Source organism: Pavona decussata, unplaced genomic scaffold, assembly GCF_977016875.1.
Source record: "Pavona decussata unplaced genomic scaffold, jaPavDecu1.1 SCAFFOLD_59, whole genome shotgun sequence".
Lineage (NCBI taxonomy): Eukaryota > Metazoa > Cnidaria > Anthozoa > Scleractinia > Agariciidae > Pavona > Pavona decussata.
In genome coordinates, this window is record NW_028145481.1 from 546,645 (window position 1) to 574,589 (window position 27,945).

The 27,945-nt window shown below is 39.2% G+C and overlaps 1 protein-coding gene across 5 annotated transcripts; it reads left to right on the forward strand.

The window, feature by feature from the left end:
* The first annotated feature begins 4,986 nt into the window (after nucleotides 1–4,986).
* On the forward strand, nucleotides 4,987–26,439 carry LOC146479295 (tumor protein p53-inducible protein 11-like). Of its 5 annotated transcripts, none has more exons than XM_085110928.1 (9): nucleotides 4,987–5,072; nucleotides 8,956–9,119; nucleotides 15,885–15,960; nucleotides 20,007–20,065; nucleotides 20,145–20,193; nucleotides 21,005–21,110; nucleotides 21,931–21,979; nucleotides 22,539–22,585; nucleotides 23,475–26,439. In XM_085110928.1, the coding sequence occupies exons 1-9, from the start codon at nucleotides 5,070–5,072 to the stop codon at nucleotides 23,651–23,653; spliced, it is 732 nt and encodes a 243-aa protein (XP_084967054.1). In that variant the 5' UTR covers nucleotides 4,987–5,069; the 3' UTR covers nucleotides 23,654–26,439. The 5 variants fall into 5 exon arrangements, with proteins under 5 accessions (XP_084967054.1, XP_084967055.1, XP_084967058.1 ...); XM_085110929.1 differs by lacking the exon at nucleotides 4,987–5,072 and adding an exon at nucleotides 5,583–5,705; XM_085110932.1 differs by lacking the exons at nucleotides 4,987–5,072; nucleotides 8,956–9,119 and adding an exon at nucleotides 13,414–13,807.
* The last annotated feature ends 1,506 nt before the right edge of the window (nucleotides 26,440–27,945 follow it).

A 27,945-nucleotide genomic window follows, 5' to 3' on the forward strand; every position in this document is an offset into this window, starting at 1 on the left:
AAAAGCGCGTTTTCCGTATAAATTTCGGTTTTTTTTTTTTTCGCTGCCTATTCAAATGATCAAGGACAACTGAAAAGATAGCACCGTGAGACAAATAAATCAGCATGCTTTGTAGGTAGTTAAAAAATATGTGAACACTCGACGGAAAATATCTCTCTTATTTACCCGGCAGGCAGGCTGGATATGGAATGTCCGTGGTGGTATCAGCGATTATAATTTTTCTAAAAGGAATTGAAAAGGGTTTTCTTTATCCGTATTTACTATCTGTCAGAAAAATCTGAAAATGTAAATTAAATTAGATTTTTTCAAAGCCAGGATTTAAAGCAGGTTATTCTCATCTCGACAAGACATGTACTTTTGTTATTTAAATCAGTTCATCACCCACCTAATGGCTCATCCATTGCAGCTCACTGCTACTGAAACAAAAAAGATTTTCGTTAAAGAAAACTCCTACAAACTAAAATATGAACCGCATCGAATGAACTGATTTTCATCGTCTGGTTTTCGACAAACACAATTAACGTCTGTTAGCGTTGTGACTATCCATAAATGAGTTACTTTTAGCGCAGGTGCCTAGCTATAAAAGAGGAAACAAAGTCGCCGAAGATCGATCGGGCACCGGTAATCTCATGGTAAACAAAATTGACCAGACGGATCAGTATTGCGAATTGGTCTTCATTCAGCTGAAATATAATTTTTACCGCATCACGGTCGCAGCAAATGCAAACTGGATCAATTCATTAAGCACTTCGTTAGTTTTTTTTTTTCGTAGGTCACCTTTTTGGCAAATCGGGTTTTAGGAGTTCCAGGAAAATAAATACGCTACGTTAATTGTGACACAATAGCAAAAGAAGGTTCTAATGGCGAAATGCGAAAACTTGACTAAAATACAAAAGGTTACAACCAACACAATGTTAATTGTTCAGTGAAGTAAAAGATCGAGTTATAAGAGCCTTATACTTTCAAATCTCGACATTAGAATATTGATTGCGTGCGTAGCGTGGGCTGGGAAAGGAGTTAAGGTATAAGAACATGGATTTGCTGATGCTAATGAATGTGTTTATTTTATTTTTCACGGCGCGTTAAATTGTGAATTCTTACCGGAAGGCATGATATATGAAGCTTGACACCTTGCAGACTATTTTCTTGCTCTAAAATATATATTTTTTACCCCTGAACTTTATCAATGTCTTCTTGTTACCTGTGTGAAGGGGTTAGACCGAATCTTTCGTGAATGGATTGCATTGATTTATTTGAGTTTACAAAATGCTCCACTGATCACAAAATTGGAGAATATAAGAAAGAAACCGAGATGAAATATTAATGTCTGTAATAAACCGGGTCGTGAAATAAGATTTTGGATTTTAAGGAGTTTTGAGCATTAGCCGTTTAATCTTTATGTCGAGTAATTTTGACATTTCATATCCAAGTTTCTTCCGCGTATTCAGCTCATGCAGCTTACTTAGCAGGTGCTTGGGTAAGTTGATCGAGGCACACTTGAGATACCTAGCCGAGAAAGAAGTGGGAGCGAGCCTGCGCGTCCGCACGAAATCCAAATGAGAAAAGGGAAGAGTCATCGAGACACAGTTTTGTTTGTTCAGTTTATCGTTCTGACCCGGTTGAAACGTTGAACTTTTCATGTGCCGATCTAATGTAAATGAGCAAAAGCTATTGTTCTTGCTGATTTGCATTACAAGAGGTTCGTCATGTGTTAAGTTTTCGTATTTTCATCGGCATTCTAATCATCGATCTATCCATCTGTTCGTCCGTCCATCAATCCATTTATCCATCTATTCCTTAATTCGTTGCCTCCTTCCTTCTTTCCTTCCTTCCTTCATCATATCTGATTTTGCGTAGACATAAAAAACGTTCACATACTGATGCATACCGCCGATCGGTTAGCTCAGTTGGTAGAGTACCGGACTACCGTGTGGGAGGTCGTGGGTTTACTGAGGAGAAAGTGCTGCCTTTGTAAACGACATCATGATCTGCAAACGGTTAAACTGTCTAGTCTTCTCGGAAAAGGACGATAAACCGTAGGTCCCGTCTCACAACACTTCTTCCTAATAATAATCTGTGGGACGTTAAAAAACCCATGGCAATGTTCGAAAAGAGTAGAGTGTGGGGTTCCTGATGTCATGGTCTATCTGATTAGAGCCGTCATTGGTCTTGGTGGGTGGGGTGAGATCATATATGGACTGAGGCGGCAGCCAGAGGCGCCTTCTCTATGCTGACGTGCGATCTCACCCTCTGGTTCCTCCGCAATTCAGTTCCTTACTGCAAGAGAGGAAATGTGGCTCCCCCAAATTACAATTATAAATTATGAATTCCAAAGTTGCCATGTAGAATAGTTGTGTAAACTGTAAGCCTAACTAGTTTTTATGTCTCAACGGTTGCTTTATGGCCGTTTGATGGCCGTTCTTTACCAAACTGCCGTACTTAATACAGAGAGATACAGCCTGTTTTCAAACTATAGAAGCATGTTTCGTCGTGGAAATGAAGACGAACGGGCATTTAAACAGTTACGTACGGCCTCGCCCTCTTGGCACGAAACGTTGAAGATGCTGTTTTCTATTACCATTTAAGCCAAGCCGTAACAGTGATTAGCATCAAATTTCTCCTTGTAATATGAATGCTTATTCAACCCATAAAGTCATGAGAATTAAGGATATGATCACCCAAGGTGGATTTTTTTGATATTTTAATAACTTTTCCACAGTACGTTTATAACGAAAATATGGGGCAAGTTAGGAGAATTTGTCCTTTGATATTAGGTGTTAAAGGGTTAACAATTATTCCACGAGCGCGCGTTGGATATGCATGAGATGACAGATAGCTAACGGGGTGCACAGAGCCGAGTTGGCTATAATCATTCCATCTCAAACGCGAGTGGAATAATTGTTTTATTGAAAACAACCAAGAAATACTGCTAGATCTTGCTGATTTCATTTGTGAGAAAGCCAAAAGACGATTTCATGACCGCTATTTCCCGGAAATGATATAATGGCTGGCGGCTAAACCAATCAAACCTCTGGAATCGCATTATCAAGTGACCCAGTTTTTAATAAAGTCAGATAAACAGAGATATTGACTCACGGCATTTCGAGCCCTTGGTTTCATTTCTGCCGGTACTGATTGCTTTTTCAACATTTTGCAGACTGAAATTTGAAATTTTTGTTTTAGTCTTAGCTTTTGGTGCTATTGGGCTACTTTTTAAACCTTTCCGTAAAAGCATCAACAGAAAACAAGTCGGTTCGTTTGTCACTGATTAAAGCAAGCTTTCATTCAAGAGTCAGGTTAATAAATTGAAGTGCAGATATTAATCTGTTTAGAGCAGTTATGATTATGATACATTTTTATATTCACACAAAATCTTGTTCATCCACTGAGCTGGTAGTTCTGTATCGGTGAAATTCAAGATGAAGCTCTTTTGATCGGCTAGACTTGTCCAGTATTTGAAATCACGGAACATATTTCCTTGGCCCTTTGAAACTTTTGTTTTTATGAAAAAAACGCGAATCACTGTGGTTCATTTGGAAAGTCTATCGTGTTCCTTGCGTGTACGCACGTACCAGCTAGCAAAAAAGACTAAATTATTCAAGGCCTTCATTTTCTTCTGTTGCTCCTGTTCAATCGTCTTTGTCTTTAACGTCAAAACATTTGACGTATACAAACACGAATCCAACTTTTTTTGTCTTCGGCATGTAAATTAGGTGGAAATAGCGAGTTTAAAACACCTAATCTCGACGGATTTGGCAAGTTGCAATCAGATGAGCGCAGTCGAGATCCGGTATACATTGTAGCGATTCAGCTTATCTCTTCTTTTCCTATTGTATTCCAAACAGCTTGAAAAATCAACTTCTTGAAATCCCGATCACATCTTAAGGTTTATCAGTCTCAGATTTAGATTGAGAATTGACACGAAAAGAACGGTGAGTGTACCATTATCTTGTAATAGAATATTCCGTCAGCTAATCGGGGATAATTACTGAAATCAAGAGAATATCTGAATGTATCCAAGGTAGACCAAGGCCGCTCATTGTCACTTTAAATATTATCTCTATATTTTTACGGTGTAAAAATCCATGTTGGCCACAAGCTCAATTTTCATGGCTCGGATTTCGAATTTTTCAGACTAAACCTCTCCATAAAAAACTGAAATCCTTTTATTATGTTGCAATCTTAGCAATAATTCTGTTTCTATGCTTGAAAATCAATTTTAATTGCCATCTTGAATATTTTAATTTTGATTCACTTCGTCAGGTTAAGTTTTTATTCTCAAATTGGAACAGATATAAGGGCTTCTTATATTTTATTATTATTTTTACTTACAAAGATAACTCTATTAAGGTAATTTATTAGTCAAAACGATAGAATCAATGCTTGAACCACTGATCAGTTCCATTTTTAGTTTTTACTTCTTAAGTATAAAGGAAAAGTGTATCTTTCAATTTTACAGAGAAATAGAGAAGGTCTTCTTTCATGAAAGTTTTCGGTGAATTATAATCACATTGTTGCTCCAACACTACTTGTGTTTCATTTGCACCTATAATGGAATATTTTGTCTTCACTTAGTTTCCTTATTTCTACAGGGAAGAATTAAGCGTATAATTCACTTCCATCTTAAAAGGCAGCTTCGTGAAGTTTACTCAGTTTCAACATAATTCAACATAGAAGGTATTACAGGTAAGCAGAAGTGTTTAATGTCAACTTGTACCATAACTGCCAGCTAATGATCAGTGTATTTAGAATAATGATTAGAATCGTACCACGTGGGTTTAGTACATGTCTGAAGAAAGCAGCCATTTTTGTATTGTTTCACACAAAGCTGACTGCCTTCGCATGTATGTTAACCTTTATCTGGCGCAAAACATAGTTATGTCTCCGCTAAATCTGGTTCCCCGCCTGCTTCGTTTAGCGGAGTCATTCGTTCTTTGCTATATGTAAATTATTTTTGATATCTTGTGATTTTTTGTCAGCAGATGGAGAATATCGCCCTCTAACCGACTCCAGATAACTTTGCACGAGTCAGTCCGCACTACAGCACAGGAAATTGGAGTTCAAAAATCATGGTCAGTCGAGTTTAGCGTGTTAAGACATATTTTTTCAGTTAATTAGAAAGAAACTAACGCTTCCTCCCTACCCCTTCCCCTCTGCGGCTTCACGTTGGCATATGCATGTGCGTGAAACTGAGACCTTCTTGGACAATTTTTTTGTCTTGTTGAAATGCATATTCACCAAGCTTCGGCGAGAGGAAAAGGCATGTGTTTCGCGTACGTTGCTTCATACTCGCTATCCTCGCTTGCTATTTACAACAACGCGTATAGTGTGCCTTGTAGGTTTTCCAGCTTGAATAAATATTAGGAAAAGGCAGAGGTCGAGGTCAGGACTATTGCATTTATTGCCTTTAGGTACACTTATCATACAGAAACTCATAAAATATCGGTCGCGGCTGTTGTCTATTGCTTGTTTGTCGAGTCTTCCGAGCGCTCACCGATATGATCCGAACGATTACCGGTTCTTTCCGAAGTCTCACTGATCGCATTTTATCATTGCGTGATCACTCGAGCGGTGAGGCGTGAAATGCCATTCAAATAATAAGGATCAATCGATTTGGCAGACAGACAGTTGCGCCAATATAGCTTATTCTGCTGGGGTAATATTCATTCATATCGCGTATCGCCAAGCAAAAAGTGAGATACGAGGTAAGGTTTCCTTTTACGAGATTTATTTCTCTTTTTAGGTCTCTGTTAGTTTATGATGCGGTATGAAGAACGTCATTTCTAATGACACAGTTCATGGCACAAACTGACTGTTTTGATTTTTTACTTTACGCGATTTGGTAAATAAGCAGTCGATTACCTCAGAAACTGAATCAGCCCACTCAGAAAGTCATGACTTCGATAGCATTTGCATTTCGAAACATTGTTTCCTCAGAGCTTTTGAAAGTCAACATAGGCCTGTAACTAAGATTTCTAAAGAAACAAACTGCAGTCATTTCAAGGGAATTATTGACACGACTGGGTCATGAACTACATGCCTGTTATTTAGCCGGCCTTAAGTCTTCATTTATGCTCAATATCTTAGTTGTAAATTAGTGGAAACTGACTTATCGTACAAAGGAGTATGCCATTAATTTGTGAAGAACGCCGCCAAAATTTGAGCAGGTAGGTCGTTGAGTGATTTGAGCAAACAAGCTACTGTAGCTGAACATCACATTTAAGTCAGGTCATGGAAGGCATGTGCCCTTTGGTGATAAATGCGAAATCCTATTATGTCTCGCTGATAAGCAACAGAGAAATTGCAACACAACATGCATGACACGGTTCTGTTGATTGGACAAAGGAAATTGTAAACAGTTGATCCTTAGTTCAGTTTGTATGCCCGAAGAACACTGATATTTTTTCGTTGTATTTGCGATTTTCCCATTCAAAATAATGATCCAATAAAGGTCTGCCATTTGTCGTGCTTAGTGCTTTTGATTTCGAGTGATTCTTGATGTTGGTTTTTGAGATTGTAAAAATAGAACAGCCTCGAGTGTGGGCCCAATATCGTACAATGGCCTCAAAATTCTTTCGTCAATCTGCGTCAATACAGCTTTGATTTACAATCCGTGTTAACTTCCTGAAGTGTTTTTCTCGTCATCTTGAATAATTGATAAAATTAGACTTAAATTCCCTTCTGAATTCCTTTCACTCGGGTTGGTGGCCGAAAAACAATACCCAAGGTAGACAGCACTGTATGAGAGTCCAGTTCAATTGATTTAATTTGAATGGTTTAATGCACTCCAGGATTTCATCCGTAGAGTTAATTAGGTAAAACCATCTTGTGTAGAATATAAACATTACCACTGGAAAATACTGCTCAATTGCATTCAACTGAATGGTCATACCTTGGGATTTCATCCCGAAACTACGCTTTACAGCATAATAAACCATGCCACTCGAATGCTCGTCTCATCCTATTTAACTTATTTTTTATTCTCAAGTCACTTTTAATTTGCGCAGAAAGGTGCGTCATTTACTACAACTACTTGATTCCTGCATTTTGTTGTTTTCTCTGCCAAATCAGGGATATTGTTATCTAAACGTCACCAGGATTACAAAAATAAAAAAAAAAATAAAATAAAAAAGAAGAAGAAGGAAAACCGAAGAGGATTCTGGTAGTTGAAGTAAGATAACGTCATCGCGAAAATCACCTACTGCCTTTTATATACCGTTTCGTTTTTTTATTTTTTTTTTTTTCCCCTTTAACGAGTAGAGGTGAAATGTAAATTAGATTGTCCCGTCGGGGCGGTAACTGTTGAAGAATCGTGCACATAAAATTAAAGAAACCAAGTTATTCAAGTTTCGGCAATTTTGATCCCATTTAATCTTAGCTCAGTTTCGCCCTTTCCGTACTGGGGCCCTCCCTAAATTAATTTTACCAAAGCTCGCATCATCTTGTTGTGTGCCTGTTTCAAACTTTTGTTCCAACTGTTGTTATGAAGTTGAATAGTGTTTATTTTCGTGACTCAGTGAAGCGTTGAGTTATTATAGTCATGTTAGTTATTTGTGTGTGACTGTCATGTTAATTCAATTACACAAGACACCCTTTTGCTATATATTGGTTTTTCTTTGTTTTTCATTGGGTGTAGGTATATTTGGATTTCCTTATTTAAGTACTGACATGAACTCTTGATGTTCTCATGACTTGACAAGCCCGACCATGTCTACAAATTAGGATTGGCTGCGAATGTTCGGGCTTGAAGTCTGTTTCGTCACACATTACAGATGTTACGCACAGTCATTGTCTAGTTCCCAGGCTTCTCCTGATACATATATATGGTTTGCATTGCCGCCATGCTGGTGTACAAAACAAAAGAAAATTTGCTCACATAGTTTGCATAAAAATGGCAGTTAACTCCATGAGGAAAAAAATCTTATTGTTCCTGTCCACTAACTAGTCTGAACAAGAAGCCGGGGGCTTATGAGAGAAAAGATACAGACATAAACGAAATACGAATTTACAATACAAATTAGTTACATTAGTTACGAAATATATTACCGATAGAAAATGTACAGCTACGAAGGAATGGAACAGACAGGGAGAGATGATGTTAACCACTAGAGTATGGAGTAATACTGTTTTTGAGCTTGTAGTTTACTGGGTTTCAGTTGAGATTCAATTCTAGAAGAGTATATTTTTGTGGCTAGCGTTAGAGCCGCAAGTCAAGTATTAAAAGGACAATTGAAAGGAAACTGTAGCTGAAAGTTGGGTCTCGGAGCTTGCGCATGCCTCATGGCAGAAGTGAATCTGCTCATCTCTGTTACATCTAACATTAGAGAGATTCGCGATTATGTTTTCGTGAAAAAATTAGTACACAGACAAGAATAATGCAAAATAATTCTGGCCTTTGATGCTAACGCAAAACTACTCAATTTTACTGAGAAACTGAAAAACCCGTTGCTTCAATCATGTAGCAAATATACAGTATTCAGTCTGAAAAGCTAGAGCTATTCGGCACAAAAACGATGTCTTCAAACTTACCTAGATATAACACTGTGTAAAACTACGGTAAACACTCATTACGGACAAGACTGAACAATAACATAAATAACTCACTTAGTCTTAAGACATTTAAAAATGCTATAAAGGAAACTAGACATCATTGGTATGTTAGACAATACTAACAACTGTTGTGACCTTTGCTGGACATTATTTTATTTTACCGTCCTAGCTATCTATGCAGTTTTACATCTGATTTTATACAGTGTTACTGCATACACTTACCCATTATGGTATTATTATTATGTACATAGCCTTCTGATTCAAGTATTTTTAATTGGTAGTTTGAAATAAGTGCCACTAGCTAAATACATTCGACTCTGAAATAAAAGTTCTTCTTCTTCTTCTTCTTCTTCTTCTTCTTATTATTATTATTATTATTATTATTATTACTTCATCAAAACGCAGGAGGAAAGTTTGATCGACGGAAACCAGGACACCCAAGAAGAGCAACAGGACAACGAAGAAGATCAACAGGAAAACCAGGCTGAGGCAAACCAAGAGGACAGCAACATGGCTAACCCTGTACGCTTGAGTGCTCCGGATATGTACAAAGACTACGGTGTGAGAAGGTAAGGATGAGGAAAGGTTTCTGTGAATGAGAGGATAGGTTAGTTGTTCCAAAAAAAGTCAGTCGTCTACTCATACAACTTGGGAAAGAGAATAGGGTAGAGTTTAAGCTCGAAGGTATCTCTAGGTAACCATTCCTGTATCAGGCCACAATGATCAAAATGCTTGCAATTTTCAGAACATAACGGCTCAAAAAATACACCTTTGAGTGCTGCAACTTATATGAGGAGCGCCTGAGCTTATATCAGGAAGAATCCCACAGCTAACAACTATGGTTACCCCAACTCGGTGTCACCTACCCTCTATTTTCTAAATTTCAATTCGACCGACCTGGAAACAGTGGAGAGAAGAGCCACTCCGTGGATTCCACTGAAATTCACATTATTTATATATTTTATTTATTTAGACAGTCTACCGTTCTTTTCCCGCACGGTTTTTCTCCGCGCTGTTTCTTGCTATTTTAAACCCTGGAACAGGCTTAGGATCGCCTATGGCAGTCGTTTCCTTATACTGAAAGCAGTGACTAAAAGATGCAGGTATTCACCACATCAGAGAATGCTTAAGTCGTTTTGTGTTCTTAAACCTCTTCTTGGCGAACTTCATCACTTGATTGTATCATTTGAACGAGTGTGAAAACAAATGTCGAACATGTACATGTTGGCGGAAGAGTATAAGACAATAATGTTAATGATAAGACAAGCTTCCGGTTTTTAGGGAAAAAAGTAATAAAAAAAAGTATTGAGGGTAATAATAAGTGGGAAAACAAAAAGGTCGTGGGAAGAGACCAGTGTATCAGCATCATGGTAGATCATTATCGGCTATTATCTTATCGTTAGCGGGGTTTTTTTTCTGGAAGCGAGGAGTGAAAGACATTAAAATGTTCTTTACAATTCAGTCGTACATTTGAGAGTTTTCATCAAGAAGTGCGTAGAGTTGAAGATCTCCCAGATTAAAGTATATGTATTGTTTTGTCTACTTTATAACGAATCTCTTGTCCAGTTGGTATTAATACAAAACGAGATGGCCCATGGCTGTTTTATGGACACATCATGCCAACAGCTCGGCTTACCTAAAGCTTTTAGGGTCACTCGTGAAGAAAATTAATAAAAAATACAATGGTATGTTCTCGAGGCCACCGCGCCGGCTGCTGAATAAGTGGATTAACAGCACTAAACGGCTATATATTTCAAAAGGTCAATGTAGAAATTTATCAATTACGATTGCAGGAAGGTAAGCAGAATTTTCAGGATTCCATACAAACCTATTATCTTGAACGCATCGCTCGAAATTTGTTTTACTTAAGGTGGTACTGGAGGCTAAATCGAATCTTTCGGATCATGACCTTTTTTAAACACATGGGAGATTACTTAAAATAGGACCTGTACGCCAAATTTCAGAGATCAGGAATGAAGCGTTCGCGAGTAATAAGCGAGAGAAGTTTGGATCCATTTACAAACATGCATTGGCGGAATTCTATTATATATAGCACGCCTGATGTCGGGAAGGGCTGGCTAAATTCAGGTACTGCTGCACTTCAATGCAAAAATGTGGAAAAAAAAACTAAAAACGACGAACCAAGGAAACAAAAGACACACAAAGTACAATTTTTCTGTGCTTCTTCATGGTTTTGGCCGATCGCTGACTTGTCCCCATATTCCTTACCGCACCCGGCTTACTTGAGATTGTGATTACAACGTATCTTGGAGTAGAGTTTTGGGATACAAATTCCTCCACAAATAAGCCTTCCGTCAGCAAAATATAACAATCTCAGACGCAAACACCCTTCCTTCCGATCTCATGGTTTCAAACCCATTCATGAACGTAAGGGTTATCTGTTCCAAGCTGTTAGCTTATAGCCGGTATCAAGCTGTTCTGAGCCATTGGCATTTCGCTCTGATAATAAAATACAAGCCCTCTCTTAAGATAAGCTTGTAAAATAGTCCTCTGGATGAATTTAAGCCCAGGATTTAAGATTACGGTATGAGTGGAATTGGTGGAAAGGATTTCGAAACCGAAAAAAAAAAGGAAAAAAAAGCAATGTGACAGGAAACGAAGGCTTATAAAGCAGGTCCACTCCTTTTATCCAGTGATAAAAGATTTTTTTACTGATTAGATCAGGTCTTTGTGCTCTTCATATTTCTGAGCGCTCGTGCTCTTTAACCTTTTTTCAAAACCACTGAAAATCTCATTGGCTTTGCCTGTTCATTCCAGATGTGGTAGTATTGTCCTCGTTCGTTTCTTTGGCCTCATTTGGACATCAACTTGCCGAGTTACTGTACATCTTTCAAGGTTAATTCGTTCCTTGAGGTGAAGTATCATCCGAGACCATGAGGACCACATTTACCACATCACCTGAAAAACAAATTGACCGAGACGAAATAACGAGATATACCCCGGGTGCGGGGTATGCATTATGCAATGGGACAAACCTCTAGCGTAAGCGGCGTGAAATGAGGATCATTTCCCAACTGGGAACTGTTCAGCCGGATGGACTCAACATTAATTTTAGCTTTATTTGAACTGTAACTTTATGCATGCGCGCGCTACTAGTCATATGCGGACGTGTCTCGTATTGCGTATTCCATCGGTTTTCTTCCACACTGAAGACGGCTTATATACCCGAAACGTTTGTTTTTTTTTTTTCTTTAACCATTACTGACACTTTCTGATATTTATTTTAATATCAATCCTGCCACGAAGAGTCTCTGCTTGATAATCTTTGAGAGATTCGATCGCCAGATCATCTCAGTCATGTTGGTGCTTTTCACTGCCGGGGCTGAAAATGGTTCATTTACACGGCAAGTAAAGACAATGGCAACTAGCAGTTAGTTAGATTTTTCAATAAAAATTGCAAATCTTTTGAGACCACTTCACTGATTATTTTGTCGGAAAAAGCATACCAACTTGCTTCTCCATCCTGAATAACCGCAGGCCACACTACAGGCCCAGGTGTCTGCACCTGTTCAGTACTTTTAACTACGGTCATGTAATGGGATTGATTGGAATATCTCGAGATCGATCGGCGAAAGGTTTTCCCTCAGTTGCATTCAGTCGTAAAATTATGATCAAAGTTTCCTTTGCCTTTTTGGTACTTGTGACAATTTTCACTGCAGCTGTTATTCAGTTGAGCTGTCAAATACAGTATTCTTAAATAGTATTCTTTTTTGCAAATTTCCACTTTGTTGTCTTCTTACGCCATCTGTAAGTTTTTTCTTTAATCCCGATGAGATTACACATTTGGGGCAAAAGGTATGCAAACGAGGCGACAGGTCAATACCCCAACGGCCTCGTTTGTATGTCAAACCTTCGAATACTGTAATTACACCAGTTTATAATCACATTCAGTTCAACTAATCTGAATTGAAATTTCACAAGAACCCTAGGCTACATCACGGCGGTCTTGAAGACTCGACTAAAACTATTCTGTCGACTCAGTCACGATTTCTTGAGAAATGAAGTCATTCGATTCGGAGCAATTCCTGTTTGTAGCCAAGGCAAGAAAAAGGAGAACCTTGACTGCCCAAAGATCATATTTCGTTCGCGCAATACCATCATGGAATATTAAAGTTAAGCGAGGAAACTAAGATAGTATAACTATTAATATTTTCAAACGTTGTGCCCGTAAGGAATTGTGGACATTATCACTCTGATTTATCAATTTATGTATGTAATATCTTTATGATTACATTTGGTTTATTCCATGTTAGATAATATTTAGTAGTTTAAGAATTGTAACTAGGTTTTCTGTTTTTTTGTAACTGTTTGTAAATTAGCATTGAAAACCCCTATTGGGATATGTTAATAAACTTATTGTATTGTATTGTATTGTATTGTATTGCATTCCGGTCTAAAAAATATCTCGATTCTTGCCAAAAATTTCCGGGTAAATAGAATTCTTCACAAGAAGGAAAATTTGCAAGATCGTTATCTTCCACGATTTCTTTTTTCTGCATTTTTCTTGGCCTCGTTTAACTTTCGCAAATTTGTCATGTGATTAATCAGCCTTCAGGGCCACATAATAAATTCACAAAGTACAGTATTTACCAGTTCAGCTTTTGAAACCGGAATATTTAGGTTTTAAGCAAGTTAAATTTAATGAAAGTTTTTTTCTAGTCTGAAGTCCGAGTGCTTGTTTGGATTTTTAGTGAAAGTACATTTTTCCATACTAATATACTCGATGTATATTTGTTTCAAGCTGCAAAACTCTTTGCTTCCTATGACTTTGACATTTTCTTGCTTATACATGTTAATTACAAACGAAGGCTCAAATATAATACAGAAAAAATATGTTAAATAAGTCAGAGACGGATCGCTCTCATAAATCAAAAGCTATCACAGGTTCCTATCCAACTTGTGATGACACATCGAAATGGGTCGATATAAATCTTCAGACACTGTTAGTTTCTTGTCATTCGTTGTCTTTTTGGAGAAAATTTCAGACAAACTGCTTTACAGCTGGTGTTATGCGTTCAATATATCTTGAATTTTAAGTGACACGTCACAGGACAGGCAAGGAATCATTGAGAAAGCGGCGAATTACAGCGATTTACTAGCTGTCAACATTTGCTCTACTTGGCGAGAGAATGGACGGGTATTGATTAGTGGATGTGCAGCCGTTGCGAATATCAGCGCCGTGTTTCTCGATTTTTCTCCGATTTTTAACACACATTATCATGTTGGGAAGGTTGAAGTAAGTTAATTTTACGTTTATTTTTATGCATTCGTTGGTTTCAAGCGACGCTTGAGCGGTTTTGATGTATCTCTGTCGGCCAAACGTATGATCAAGAGGTGGTTAGTTACTGCGGCGATCTCGGCCACAAACGAAAAACTCAAGCTTTTTATTGCCTGCGATAGATTTTAAGTCTCACCTTTTAGAATTAAGAATTAGCAAACCCTTTTGGACAAGAGATTTTCCACAACAAAAGAAGACAGATCTGACGGTTTCGTTACAAAAAAAAAGGTGAAAAAAAAGAAAACAAAACAAAACAAACGCGTATGTTGATGAAAATAGCAAAGAAGGATTTCCTTTGCTTGAATACATTAGTGCCTTTCGAACCGGCCGTCATAATTGTGTGTAGAGCGAACTGGCTAATGAAAGTTATTTCTTACAGCAAGAAAGCCAGATTGTCCTTTTCAGACTTTTCATGGTTCTACGAAAATGGACTCACGAGCAGTGAACGGCCAGATGAGCTGTTGTGTTTTCACCACGGGTGGTTTTCGAGCGGAAGTAATCCTTCTGCCGCTGTTGTCAATTCATATTCAAAATTCGCTTTGGTCGAGTAAATAGGTGATTTAGTTATGTTCTTCCGAGTTTGGCATGTCATCAATTAGGTTTCGAATTTTCGCTCTCACAGTAGGAAATTTGCATGTTGTATTGTGCGCAAAGTAATTACTCGTAAAAGCTGAAGATTAGAATTGCCACGGAGTGTTTTTAATATTGCGGTCGATTAACCCAGTACGAATGTGAAAATCCTCCAGTAAAACTCGTTTCGATGAAAGCAGACTTGTTGGAGCTGTCATTATGTCAGTAATTTTCTTGCGCGTGCGACGAAAACTCATTTTTTTCACTTCATTAAACACTGGTGCTCTCATTTTTTCTTAACTATGTTTTTATCAACCGCGCGCAGATTTCATTTGCAATTTCAAATGAAGTTCCGTTTTGATCCATGCGGTGACCGGAACCACATTTAGCACCAGCCCTCCCCCGTCAGTCGCGTCGATCTTTCGATTATTCGGTTCGAAACCGAGAATCGAACGCGCTTTGCAGTTTGTTCCGGATACGGGGGGAAGGAAAGAAAGAGAGGTGATGTCCACGGACAATAAACGACCCACGCTTGTTAAGGCAGAGAAGTATGGAGATGCTGAGTTAATTCGCAGTGCATTTAGCGCCTGCAGATTGAGTGTCGCATGTTGTAAATATGTAATGTCCGTGTTAATCCGTGTTGTCAATCCATCTCTTGTTGTAGCCTTGTCTTGTTACGACATTTTAGCCATTAACTCTACCATTGGATTTAATAAGAAAGTTCTAATTCGTTTTATGTGTCAACGTGACCTTGGTTTTATATCGCGTAGACTGAGCGCTGTATCATGCTATTGATCGCTCGCGTTCAAAGCTTGTTCGGTGCATATTTTGGATTTAACCTCGGCGAGTTCCATTTATCTCTTTCCTAACATAAGTCCAGATTGTCGCTTCAACCTTGATTGATCGACCATGTTCTTTATCACAAAAAGGTACGCCTTAATTTTAATATATCTCCTGCCGTTACGGCGATTTGTTCCTTGAAGATTTTAGCATGTTGCTCTGTGCGTAGATGAGGCGAAAATTCGCCACTGACGCCATACAACTTTTGCGGTCAATTTCTCAGTTGACCCCAAGAATATGGCGACAGATACGCCTGACAGACTTGAAGATGAATTGTACGTTACATCGAAAACATCTTGAACTGTACATCGTTGTGTTTTGTTCTTAGAAAAACAAAATGTGTGAGCATGTATCACGCCGGCGTTTGTTTCTTACGGCGTTTTCTTTCTAGCGAGTTTGTCGCTGGTTGAATTTTTTCGTTGACATCTTTTTTTTTTTCTTGGGACAAAGCGTTATTCGGTCCACTGCTTGATAGAGGCGGCGCGCGAATGCATTTTGAACTGTATTTATAGCGCATATTAGCAAAACATATCGAAATCAGAAGATGTGGGATTTTGCCAATGGGACAATATCTCCGATTTGAAAGCTGTTTGTATTCATTTTACTTATGTTTGCTCACTGATAGGCGTAGCTTCGATGATGCCCAGAGTCGCTTAAAATGTAGAAAACTCCTTGGGATCGGAGGAAAGGAACCGTCGAAGGTAAGTCATTACTCTAAACTTAACAACCCACTGATAAAGCAACTTGGCGCGCGTCCAAAACTGCTTGCAACTGAGCAGAGAGTGATTGCACACGATTTTTTTTCTCTCATTAAAATATTCATAATGTTTGGCTGTAAAACTTTGACAGGACTTTTGCTTTTATAATTACCTTTCGAATATTAGTATCACCGAGCCGAGTTTGTGTTTTTCAACCGCAGTTTCAAAATCCAAGCGAAATATGAAACAGCGCTTATCTCCATCGAAGCAAAAAAGTCGAATTTCGCGGGCAGTTTGTTTTTTTGCCATTATAATATTCATTTCTTGGTCCTAAATTCTGATGGCGATTTTGTTTTGATGTTACTTTTCCAGTGCCCTATTCGTAAGTACTGTTTACAGCTCGCTTTCTATACATTTTTTTTAATTTCGAAAAATAAGTGAGATTTCCTGGTGCGTTTGAAGCAGCTGAGTTTAAAATCGTCAAAGCGAACACCAAGAGCTTCAAGGCTTTCTTGATTGCATTATTTATCCGCAGTTAAATGAGAATATTACCATCGGTAGTATATGCATAAATTTCACGTCGAGGTTCGAGAGCATGATTGTTCTTATAGAGATTAAATTGAAAGCTTCCTGTCTTAAAATGGGTCGCGCGTTTGCCATGATCGTGTGCCAAAAATGGGCTTTTTAGTACATCTCGCGTGCATTTCTTCCGAGCGTTTCCAAGCTGTGGGCTTTTTACACGCAATCGAACTGGTGTAAAACATTACAATAGCAACTTTTGTTAGGCAAATAATGTTACACTTGTCGAAAGTTTCCAATATTCATTAACATAATGTCAAGGGCATTGAAATCAAAACCACCAGAGTCTTTGACGCGTTTATGAACTTTCACTGATGAAAATTTTCAATAAATTCAAAGTTTTTTTCTCGGCAGGAGTTTGAAAATGAAGAAGCAATCCCACCTCTATGGTTACAATAAACATCAAATGATGTGACACGGTTCATTCACATCCTGTGTTTTCTTTCTGAACAATGTAGTTCACTTTAAAACAAGATTCTACTCGCCAAATACATTCTCAAAGTTGAATATTGGTAAGCCTTTTTTCGGCCTGGAAAATGTTCTCAGTTCTCGAAACTGAATGAAGCAAGGAAAAGAAAAATACATGAAAGGAAAACGAACAGAAAAAAACGCTGAAAGTAAAGAACAAAGGTCAAAACTGCCGGATATTTTGAGTTTCTTACCTTTTTGTACAATTTATGATTTGTTGGTGCGATTTACTTCGCACAAGTTGTTTTCGTTGTCGGCTTCTTGAAGGCAATTTGACTAACCTTGGACCAACGTCTGTGTCTTTATCGCTGATTGCTCGAGGGCTCGTATCACTTAGACGTGTACTATTTTCGCTCAAATCTATCCGCCGTGTTTTATGACTTTCATAAGATAAGAGTATATTTATTTTTGCCATAAATCGCATTTATAAAAGTGTACCTTCGCTTTTAGATTTCAAGCTCTTTAAAAGGACACTTGTGTTTTTAAGTAATGCACGCGCATTTTAAGGAAAATCCACTTGAAAAATGTTTTTATCGATCGCGCCGAAAGGTGATTTTTCGCACACAAGATGCTTGCTTACCCCCATTTTAAGCACAACATTTGTTTAAAAAAATACTTCAACGTGCGAACCATCTTCTTTTTTTTTTTTTTTTTTTTTTTTTTTTTTTTTTTGCGACAATATGTTGGAAGCTTCAATCTGTGTTGTCTTCAAATACTTTCAACATGTCGACTGCGTTTAAAATCGTGCTGACTTTTATTCGTGCTGCCAGCTAAGAATGTTTGACCGAATGACTTTTAGGCGAGGTCGTGAAATTTTTGCTGAATACGTTAGAAATTTGTGTTAAAATTAAAGCGGCTTGGTATTGAATCTTCAGCCGCCACCGAGACTTTCCTTTGAAATTACACTGACTCAACTGTTGATTGAAGCTTTTGTTTTCATTCAACAGACACAGCTGTTCGTAAAGCGTTACCCAGTGAATAAATCTCTTTCCGGTAGACAAACGATATCAATTTTTGCATGGCTTACATGGCTTTTATAGACCTTTGTAGAGGGTTTTTTTTGTTAGCGATATGTTTCCACCGACAAACAGCAATACACTTTTGTTCTCGCTGTGTTTTTACGTCTAGCATTTTGGTGTCAGAGACTCTAGGTTCATATGCGAGCACACCTCAAAGATTTTGCCGGCAGCAGCAAGAATAGCCTGCGAGGTCAAAAACAAAAATCAAAAAGGCGTCTGCTCTCGCAGGGAACAACAAGAACGTCTCAGTATAAAAGCCGTCAAAATTCAAGTAAAACTGGCGCTAATCCTGTAGGTCGACGAATTGTCTGCTTTTTATTTATTTATTTTTTCATTAAACGTTGTTTTACATTGTCAGCAATAATCATTTCCTCTTTCATTTAGTTTCGACCCTTACCAAAATCTAGCGGAGTTTGGTTCCTTAGCTTGCTAGTTTTGCATATTTCAGTCTTTCTATCGATTTTCCACTGACAATTTGACATGTTATGATTTCACGATAAATCGGCTTCGTGCGCTATATTCGACCGTTAGTTCACCTTTATCTCGAATCCTGGTTATTTTGGCTATAATAATAGAACAAACAAATTAACTACAACATGAAAGTTACGGCAACTGTTACATTTCAATTAATCTGCAAGACTACAGCGACAAACCGATGAGTGGTGCCGGATCTCTTTTAGACCTGGATCAGCCAATTATTTCAAATACAAAATATAGACGGCAGACATAGTCACATAGCGTTGATATAAGAGAGATTCAGGGGCACCCGACGGATCGTTTCGGTAAATTATCTGTTCGGAAGGCCCTTTATCCCCTACAATTTTCTAAAGGGAATTTTCACTATGAACGTTCGTGATATGGAAAACTTTAGGCCTTGTGTTTTCGGATTGATAAAAATATTGTTTCGAGAGCTGAAAAAATATCAACTAAAAAAGATTTTCGGAAAGGAATTAAGGCCTAAGGTTTTCGGGAAATAGTAATTTCGAAAAGACTCAAGTTGCCCTAGAATGACCGAACAGATAAAAATATTATAGCGCGGCCTGAAATGAACCTACAGAGCTTTAAAGGCTCTCCAGATAGCCTAAAATAGCGTTTCAAAGGATCTGAGAGAAAACTGTCTTTGGGTGCCCCTGGAGATTAAGAATCGCGTTTACTTCAAACGGCAAACGTGAGATTCGCGTTTATGTTTTTCTTGAAATAAAGAGTACAAAGATGAGAATAGTGCAAACTAACTCTGGCCTTTGATGCTAACGCAAAACTACTCGATTTGACGGAGAAACTGAAAACAGCAAGCGGCAAATTTAGGATAAACATGGTCACGTGGTCATATACACACCTTTGCCGTTTGCGGTAAACGTCATTCTTAACCTCTCCAAGGCTTTGTCAGCCGTCTATATTTCAGTGTTCCATTTCAGACAGATCAATTCGAACCTGCATCACCCCCCCCCCCCCCCCTGGCATTTAAACTTTTGAAAATTAGCTTGTTCGAATTCTCGCCTCCCTGAGCCAAAAAGCTGTCCAAGTGCGGCCTACCCTAAGTGCTCCAAGGCCTCGCCTCGAGGACAAATTTTCAGCTTCCATCCGATCACTATTCATGCCTTGCTTTGTATGGCGTTTTTTTTTCCAAATCGAAGCCTTGTTATCTCTAAAAAATGCATGGTTACCCCCAATTTTCTTTTTGGATACCAAGAGCACTTGCTAAGTTTTGCTTTCGCCGCATAGTTTTAAACTGCGCAAAAATATCGCTGTATAAGTAGGCACCGCCCATAGGAAACCCGAGTATCTCGAGATGCGCAGAACGTATTTGAGGTAACAAAAGTAGGCACCGTCCTTAAGTCTGACACGGTGTTTTCAGTCTGCCACCATGTTGGATATACAGGACGCAGTGCATTCTGGTATATTTTATCATATGTGATTGTTGTGGTTGTTGTGTTACGGCAACGGAGTTGTTAAAAATCCTTTACTGCAAAATTGTTTTCGTAGGTTCTTCAAGTCCTGGGTAGCCATGAATCCTACTTTATCAGTATACCTAGAGGATATGAGTAAGTGTAGTAGCATGTTGTAGCTGTTATTACTTTTTTCACAGCTTGATCTCTGTTTTATGTTTTCGTTTGCCCTTAGGACATGGCAGATGGTTGTACCAGTATTTCTTTCTGTAGTCTCTGTTATGGTGAGTAATAATTGAGCTTTTCTTATAAAGCGAGACACTTCACCATGCGAAGTCCTGGTCTGATAGCGTGCACTCGCGCATTCAGCTGCTGAGACAGCTGTGTATTAGGTGGGTTCACACTACGCCCTTCAAGTGCAGATGAAGGGCGTAGTGGTTTTGGTTTTGGCTAAAACCTAAATGTACTTCAAGTGCACTTAAGTCTTTAGTGTGGGCTCACCTATTCTAATTTGCACAAAATCTCGCACGAGATTCTCTAACCAAACAAATATGATATCAATGCGCTGCGTGTAATTTTGCTTACGTACGCTTTCCCGCACTTCCCACGTCAGTGTTGCATGCTTTTCAAAAGTTCTGTGGCGAATTGCGCTTGGTTGACTCCCTAATTGGTTCAAAGGAACTTGTTGCTTGAACCAATCAGAGCAGCGTGTGCCTAGTTTGTTAAAACCAGTATGCAGAATCTAAACCAGTTCCCACGCTTTGCACCGGTTGCTCATTTTCCCGCTCTTGGCACCAGTTTCATGTTTTCCCGCGCTTGGCACTGGTTCCATGTTTTCCCGCGCTTGGCACCGGTTTCATGTTTTCCCGCCCTTGGCACCAGTTACATGTTTTCCCGCGCTTGGCGCTGGTTCCATGTTTTCCCGCGTTTCTACTGGTTACATGATTCTGTACTAAAGTTTTGATTTATTTAATTAAAAAATTTCGTTTGTTTACGTTTCTTGAGGTCGGAATTGTACGACAGCCATAAAAAAATCGCCTTTTAAATTTTTATCCAGATTTACTTATTTTATTAACAGTTTTCTTGTTTTTTCAGTTATTGATATTTCCTGGCCAGTGTTTACGTGCGCTGGGTGACAACGAAGACTGTTCTTCCTTCGCCGGTTCGTTATGTTGTCGCCTTTTGGCGAGTGCTTTATTAGGTACGCGATTCTTGCATTGCTGGTTAGAGCGGATTTCAATTGAGTGTCGAAAGTAATTTCACGTTTGCTTTGGTTTTGTTTTCCTTCTCTCCTCGATTGGCAAGAAAAACACGCGCCACCTTCTCAACCAATAAGAAGCAAAACCAAAACCAATCGTGCCTTGGTCGCTCGCGTTTTCCCGCGCTTGGCGTCGGTTACATGTATTTGCTTCGATTTCTGATTGGTTCATTGCGTTATTTACATCTGTTGTGATAAGTCAGAGTTATCACTTTGGTTTTGGTTTGACGATACTCTAATGAAATTCGCTCAACAAATAAAGTTGAATGTTCACCAAGTCGTAGTTTACGATATGAATAGTAAGGGTCTTAACTTTTACCACGTGTCAGCTATTTCAATCAACTTTGTCTTGTTTCCAAGCCTCAAGTTTACGCGACAAGACCGAAAGGTAGTATGGGCAGCTGTAAATATTGTAATTCGGCTGTAATTTCACGGCTGCCAGTGTCGTAGGATGGAGGAAAACAATGTAAACATTTGCTTTTTGATTTATTTTCTGTAGGGGCGAGCCATAGCCGAGTTCGGTAATTTTTTTTAATAAATCACCCCGATCACCTGGCGATCGCCCACGTTTCCGACAAGCTGTTTGATTCCTTCAAACGCCATTGGGACGAAAGTGTAACATGGGCTTATGTTCATTGAAGGACCTTTTTAGAATCTCATTTTCGAGGAGGCCTCGTTTTCGGAGGGGCTTGTAGTTGGAGGGAATTTTTGACAATATATACCTTCCTTATTGTTTCGCCTCTACTTCGTTTTTGTTTTTTAGGCATCGTTGGTATTTCATGGGGAACAAAACCCACGATATCATCTATCAAGTGAGTGAAACTGTATTGTTCATTTTGCTTTTCTTGTGGTCGTGAAAAACTGAACACAGTTTATTAGAACATTACCGAATGCCACCTCTCTCCCAGCAGTAAATAACCTCCTGGCCAAAAACTGAATGTTCGGACGATTTCCAAAACTCAACACCAAATACCTCCCCGCCCCCATGTAATGTTGTCATGTTGCTGTGTTTATGTATAGTCCGAATGATTTCAGTGGCTATCAACGTTGCTTGGGGGAGGGGGAGGGGAGACTTTGCAATGCCGGCACCACCAAGGTTATCGTGACTGGTTATAGATATCCAGAACACAACTGTACACTGCCCAGGATTGTAGAAACGTCACAGCATTGCTGAAGCTCAGCGGTCAGAGATGAACGTCCAAGCGATGTACCGACCTGTCATGTTTTTTACTTTCTTTGAGGAGCCCGGATATTTTTCTTCTTAGTCCAAATAATGGTCATGACAAAATAAATGTACTTTCAGGCTATGTTATATCAGGTTTCGCGGCGCTTATCTTGGTATAAAAAAACGTTTCCTTTCTCTCCCCACAGGCGCGTTTTAGTGCTTCATTCTACATACTGCGGGGCAGCAACCTTCTGTAAGTAATACGCAAAGTTGGCTGTTAAAGAACATTACAATATTATTTCAATGTTTCTGCAGTAAACAGACGCGTAGGCAAGTCCGCTCTGCGCAAAGAGTTAGCCCGTAGGCCGTAATGACTGTCGAACTGTTTTCCCTTTAAACATATCACATTGGGAGAATAGGCCATTTCCGAGTTCCTTTAAACCTCATTATGAAAGCGAGACTAAGTGCAAAGTTTTTATTTTGAAAATTAGTTGTCATTCATATGAAAATAAAACTAGTCTTCATGTGAAAAGCTTTGCACTTAGCCTCGCTTTCATAATGAGGTTCACAGCAACTCGGAAATGGCCTAAAGGATTTCACTTTTTTCTGAGTATGCTTGTGTGACTCACTGAACAATACATCATTTTCATTTATTTACCAGGCTTAAAATATACCATCACATTTATTCCATTGCGTATATGCCACACGTTGACATTTAAATCCTAGCAGTATGCAGGATGTTTGTCCCATAAACCTAGTTTAATGGCCTTAGCTCCCATGAGTCTCCTGTAGCTCAGTGGTAGAGCATCCGAACTAGTAATCGGAAGGTCTTAGGTTCGACTCCTGCTTAGACTACGAGCTGTCTATCTTTTGCTCGAAAATCCGCGGGGAAGGACGCAAAAACCTGAGCGAACACGAAACTCGCCTTCCGTCGCCCGCGCTACTCGCGGCTTCGCCGCTCGCCCCTCGAATATCGAACTCGCTCAGTTTTTTGCGTTCTTCCCCCGCGGGGTTTCAATTCGAGCAAAAGAGCGACTGTTCACAGTTTAACTCCTGTTAGGAGAACCCGGATTTCCTTTTAAATTTTCCGAGTATGTCTGTCTTACTCACCGAATTCTCATATCATTCTCATCATTCTACAGTCTTGGGCCTCGCTAGTTTCTCTCTACGCACCAAAGGTCTGATCGCCTTGACAGCTCTTCACGCGGTTGTTGCGTTGGTGAGTCTGTTCTACTTCATAGCTGTCCGACAACTGAACAAACCCACTCCAGAGAAACCCAACAGAAAGTTCAGCAACCCGGATGAGAATCACGTGAACTGATGTTCGAACAGGCTCAGAATGGCCTCATTTGACATCCTGGCAAGAGGAACGGGTGTGTAACAGCTGGCGAACAGGCCCTCTTGGTTTTCAAAGGAAAGTAAAACTTTGTCAATGATGTAATTGACTGGATAGCTTGTCGGACAAGTATCAGGGACCGACGACGGCGACGAAAACGAGAAAGTCAGAAAACAATAGTTTTATTTAGCAAAAACTGAGTATTCACGTGCATTATACACTTCAGTACCTTCCTCTACAAAACATTGTCAACAACCTGAAATGACCAAATTCAAGGTTTTTATGGACAACGTAAACGCATGATGATTAATTTTCGTACTCTCTTTCTGAACTTTAAAGCCTTCCCAAGGACGTTAGCTCCTGGATAGTTTGGCCACATTACACCGACTAAATGAAGTTATCGCGCAGGAAACGCGAATGTAATTTTTAAGTTCCGTTTTCGTTGGCGTCATCGTGTCGTCGTCGCTGCTTAAGGTGTTAACTAAAGATAAATGTCGTCGATGCCTCCTTTTTTAATTTTAAACAGGCATCGTTATATAAAATTCCTGGATTATTGGACGTTCCGAAATCATCCGTTCTCCGTTCTCTCTTAACGGTGCAGAACATTTAGCGGATGAATTCGGGCAGCGTGATAATTCAGGCTTGTTCTGTTGTTAATATTCGAATTTTTTTAGAGTGCTTTTCCAACCGAACTATCGTAAAACGAAAACCATAAGAAACTAAGGGGCTGTTTACATGGAGGAAGGAAGATCCTAGAGGGCGGATCATCCTAGCGCCATATTTTTTCTCTATTCAGTTTACATGCAAAAGGTTGTACTTGGCCCTAGCGCTAGGATCTTCCTAGAGATAGAAACTTCCTAGCTGAGAGATAGGAAGATCCTAGCACTATGCAAACTGCTTTCGCTCGGAAGATCCTAGTGCTAGGGACACAAAGAACAAACCTGGCGACAGCCGGGCGTTCAGCTGCTCAAACCTGACAATTCTTCTTTTCCTTCTCCATTTGGTAACCACTTCGGCCGAAATTTCTGCGTGTAAAGCAAACGAAAAGTTTTTCCGCCTTCTTGGATCTTCCCAGGATCTTCCTCCCTCCATGTAAACAGCCCCTTATTCCAGCTGGCCAACCAAACGAAACTCCAATAATGTAACAAAACAATCAAGGCACAAGCGTGCAGCGCGTGCGCGGGAAAACTGCTGCCGTTGTCAAGCGCGGGAAACGTGCGAATGTTTACTGTGATTGACTTGTGTATTGCACGAGTTTCTTGAACCAATCGCAGAGCTCAGTAAACTTATGCAACCACGACAAAGGCGTTTTGACTTTTGAGCTGCCCAGACGCAGTGTACAGTTTACAGTTAGACAACAAAAGCAGGAATAGTTTTGTTTTGATATAGTATTGAATACACATGGTGAGAATATAGAGTGACGCATTGGTTCAGTGCAAATGTACAGTAAAATGAATAGATTATTTTGTTTTGAAGCTTCCACCATATTGTACATTTTTTTTTATTTCTACCGAAAACGAAGTGTATGGTAATGATATGATATCATTACCCTCACCATTACCGTTGTTTATGTATCCAGTACTGATGAATGAATTAATGTTGTTTTGGACTTTACTTAGAAGTTCATACATTTTAACTGTTATCGCTTGTTGCACATTTACGAATTATCCAAGTTTATTTCGTTTGTGCACGGTAAGGCCGGAAATATAAAGTCTGTAAAGATTTTAAGTAGATTTTATTGTGTTTATAGGATCAATTAACAGAAGAAACAAAGCCTATTGTTGACAAATTCTTGTTTGCAAAGCCCGAAGCGTTTTCAATTTGTTTGCAATTAAATACAAGCAAATTCTGACGTTTTGGTTTTCAAATGAGTGTCGTAAAACCAAAACCGAACTAATCACTCTGGCCAATCACAGCGAACGCAAATGGCGCAATAAACCAATCAGAATTCGAACCGAATACATGTAATCGGCGCCAAGCGCGGGAAAATGCTTGCGAGAAAGTTACTTGGCTTTAATTCTACTTCTGATTGGTTGAGAAAGTGGAGCGAGTTTTGCTAACCAATCACAGTGTAATTAGTAAATAATTACGCTACTTTCGACACTCAATTGAAAACCGCTCTGTAACGATTATTTAAATAGTGGGTTTCTGTCGAGGCTGATCGTTGCGTAAGGAAATTTTGATATTTTTAAAACAGATATTTTCGCTTCTTGGCGTTATAGATGCTATTGTAGATTCGATGAAGGGTTTGCCATCGATAGTAAATGGCATTCGTTCCATCAACTCTCTGCTAGATTTCAACTGAAAGAATACGTGTTAATATAAAACTCTCTAGATTTCACGGTACCAACTTACTGATGTTTTGTACCAAATTTAGATTCTGATGACATCAGAAGGGGGGAAAAAATCGGAAATCGACATGTCACTGTCAAGAGTGGTTGCCTGAAAAGATTCCATGGTTTTTGTCCAAGTAGCAATCACGAGCATTTCTAAGATTGTGACGTCATCTTCTTGTCATGTTACTTAGCAGCAAAACCGCTGAAATTGAAATGGGCCAAGAAAAGTTCTTTGATCAATGATAGCAATTCTATTTACTTTTATTTTTTTTTTAACTGTTTTCATAGAGTACGTTATAGACTACGGAAAAGCGTGGAATTGCCACTGCAGTAAATTTTCAGCAACTGTAAATACAAATATAACTAAAACTTGTTTAAAATTGTAGATTGTATTTGACGATATATGATAAAATAAAAATATATTATACATCTGTACTATTTCTCAAGCTCAAGCTAGGCGTAAAAAATACATCGAAAATCTTGTCTGACAAAGGTAGAAATTAATATTCCCAACATTATTTGAATAATCGTGGGCGAATTCTTCAACAAAAATGGCACTGTCAGTTAAAACGGTAACGGCCTTCTCGATTGTGCGCTTTCTAATGCCGTTGAAACTATCAGAAAGATCCCCATTTCTACTAAGATATTTAAACCCATGAAAAAAGACTCAAACAGTAATAGTTTTTCTCTTGCTGAACTGCCTTTAATAGTTTGCAACACTTTAATCAGCACTGAGACACACGTACCATCCCCGTGGTATGGCCAATACCGTACGCATGCACACAACCTATCACCCGGGCAGTGGCATCCGGGTGATATGGTTGTGCGCATACGTACCGTATTGGCCATACCACGGGGATGGTACGTGTGTCTCAGTGCTGATAAAAGTGTTTTTAATAGCTCGGTCACCATTACACATTAAACGAATTTTGTGTGTGCATCAGCGACCCCTTCAAGGGCAACCGCTGTTATTCTTGCCTATAGTGTTTGTCGCCAGCTCTTTGTTATGGTCATGAAATTTCCTCGAAAAATCCCCTTTAAAAAGACCGAGACAAACCAATGAAACTTCAAAAGGACGCATTCTCCAATGCCATTCAATCCTATTGTTTTAATGTTAATACATTCGAACCTCCATGTGCGACCAGCTCTCGTAAGCGACCACCTATCTAAAACACCAATTTTTTCCCACTCAAAGCCCTATAGCTGGAACCTTTCGTAAACGACCACCTCTCATAAGCGACTGTGACCACTTTTTGAGGTGATGGTAGTATAATCTTTCATTGTTTTAACCTCTTATAAGTGACCACTTGACACATGGTTAGATCTCCATGTTCGCTATATGTACTACGCTATTCAGAGTTTACGAGGAACCTCTTTGACAACCTAGCACTGCTTGCTCGTATTGTAACTAGGAAAATGCAGGCAATAAATTATCTTCGAATAAATAGATGTGTCAGACCTGTTCCTGGAAGAGACCTCCTCTGGTTCGACTCTCGTAAGCGAACACTCAATCTTGGCATTTTGGGTGGCCGCTTACGGGAGGTTCGACTTTTGGCGAGTTTCTGCAGTACCGATGACATTTGTGCCAAACAATTTATTCATCATCATTAGCCAACTGCACTGCAGTCGGTCACGACTTTTTTCCACGCCTTCCGGTCTTGTACCCTGCTTCAAATGCCTTCTGGCGTTGGTGGGTATGCCTGGCTGATTACGCTGGCAATGTTCTGATGAAACATCAGCTTTGGGCGAACGGGTTTACGTTTGCCATGTTAAGGGTGGAAAAGGGCGTACCTGTTGACCAATTCATTCTCTGTTCACTCGTGAACATTGAAACTGGTGCATTTCATCCCAATAGAAACTAAACTTTCCCTTCTGTAACCTGCTGTTTCTTCCCGTACAGTTGGCGCGTTCACCGTGTGTTAAATGATCAATATTTTTAGC

Bases quoted from the DNA above. Each gene is read 5' to 3' on its own strand.
- LOC146479295 (XM_085110928.1), top strand. The intron at 9,120-15,884 runs GTAAGGATGAGG...GCTCACTGATAG, and splicing joins AAAGACTACGGTGTGAGAAG to GCGTAGCTTCGATGATGCCC. The intron at 22,586-23,474 runs GTAAGTAATACG...ATCATTCTACAG, and splicing joins CTGCGGGGCAGCAACCTTCT to TCTTGGGCCTCGCTAGTTTC.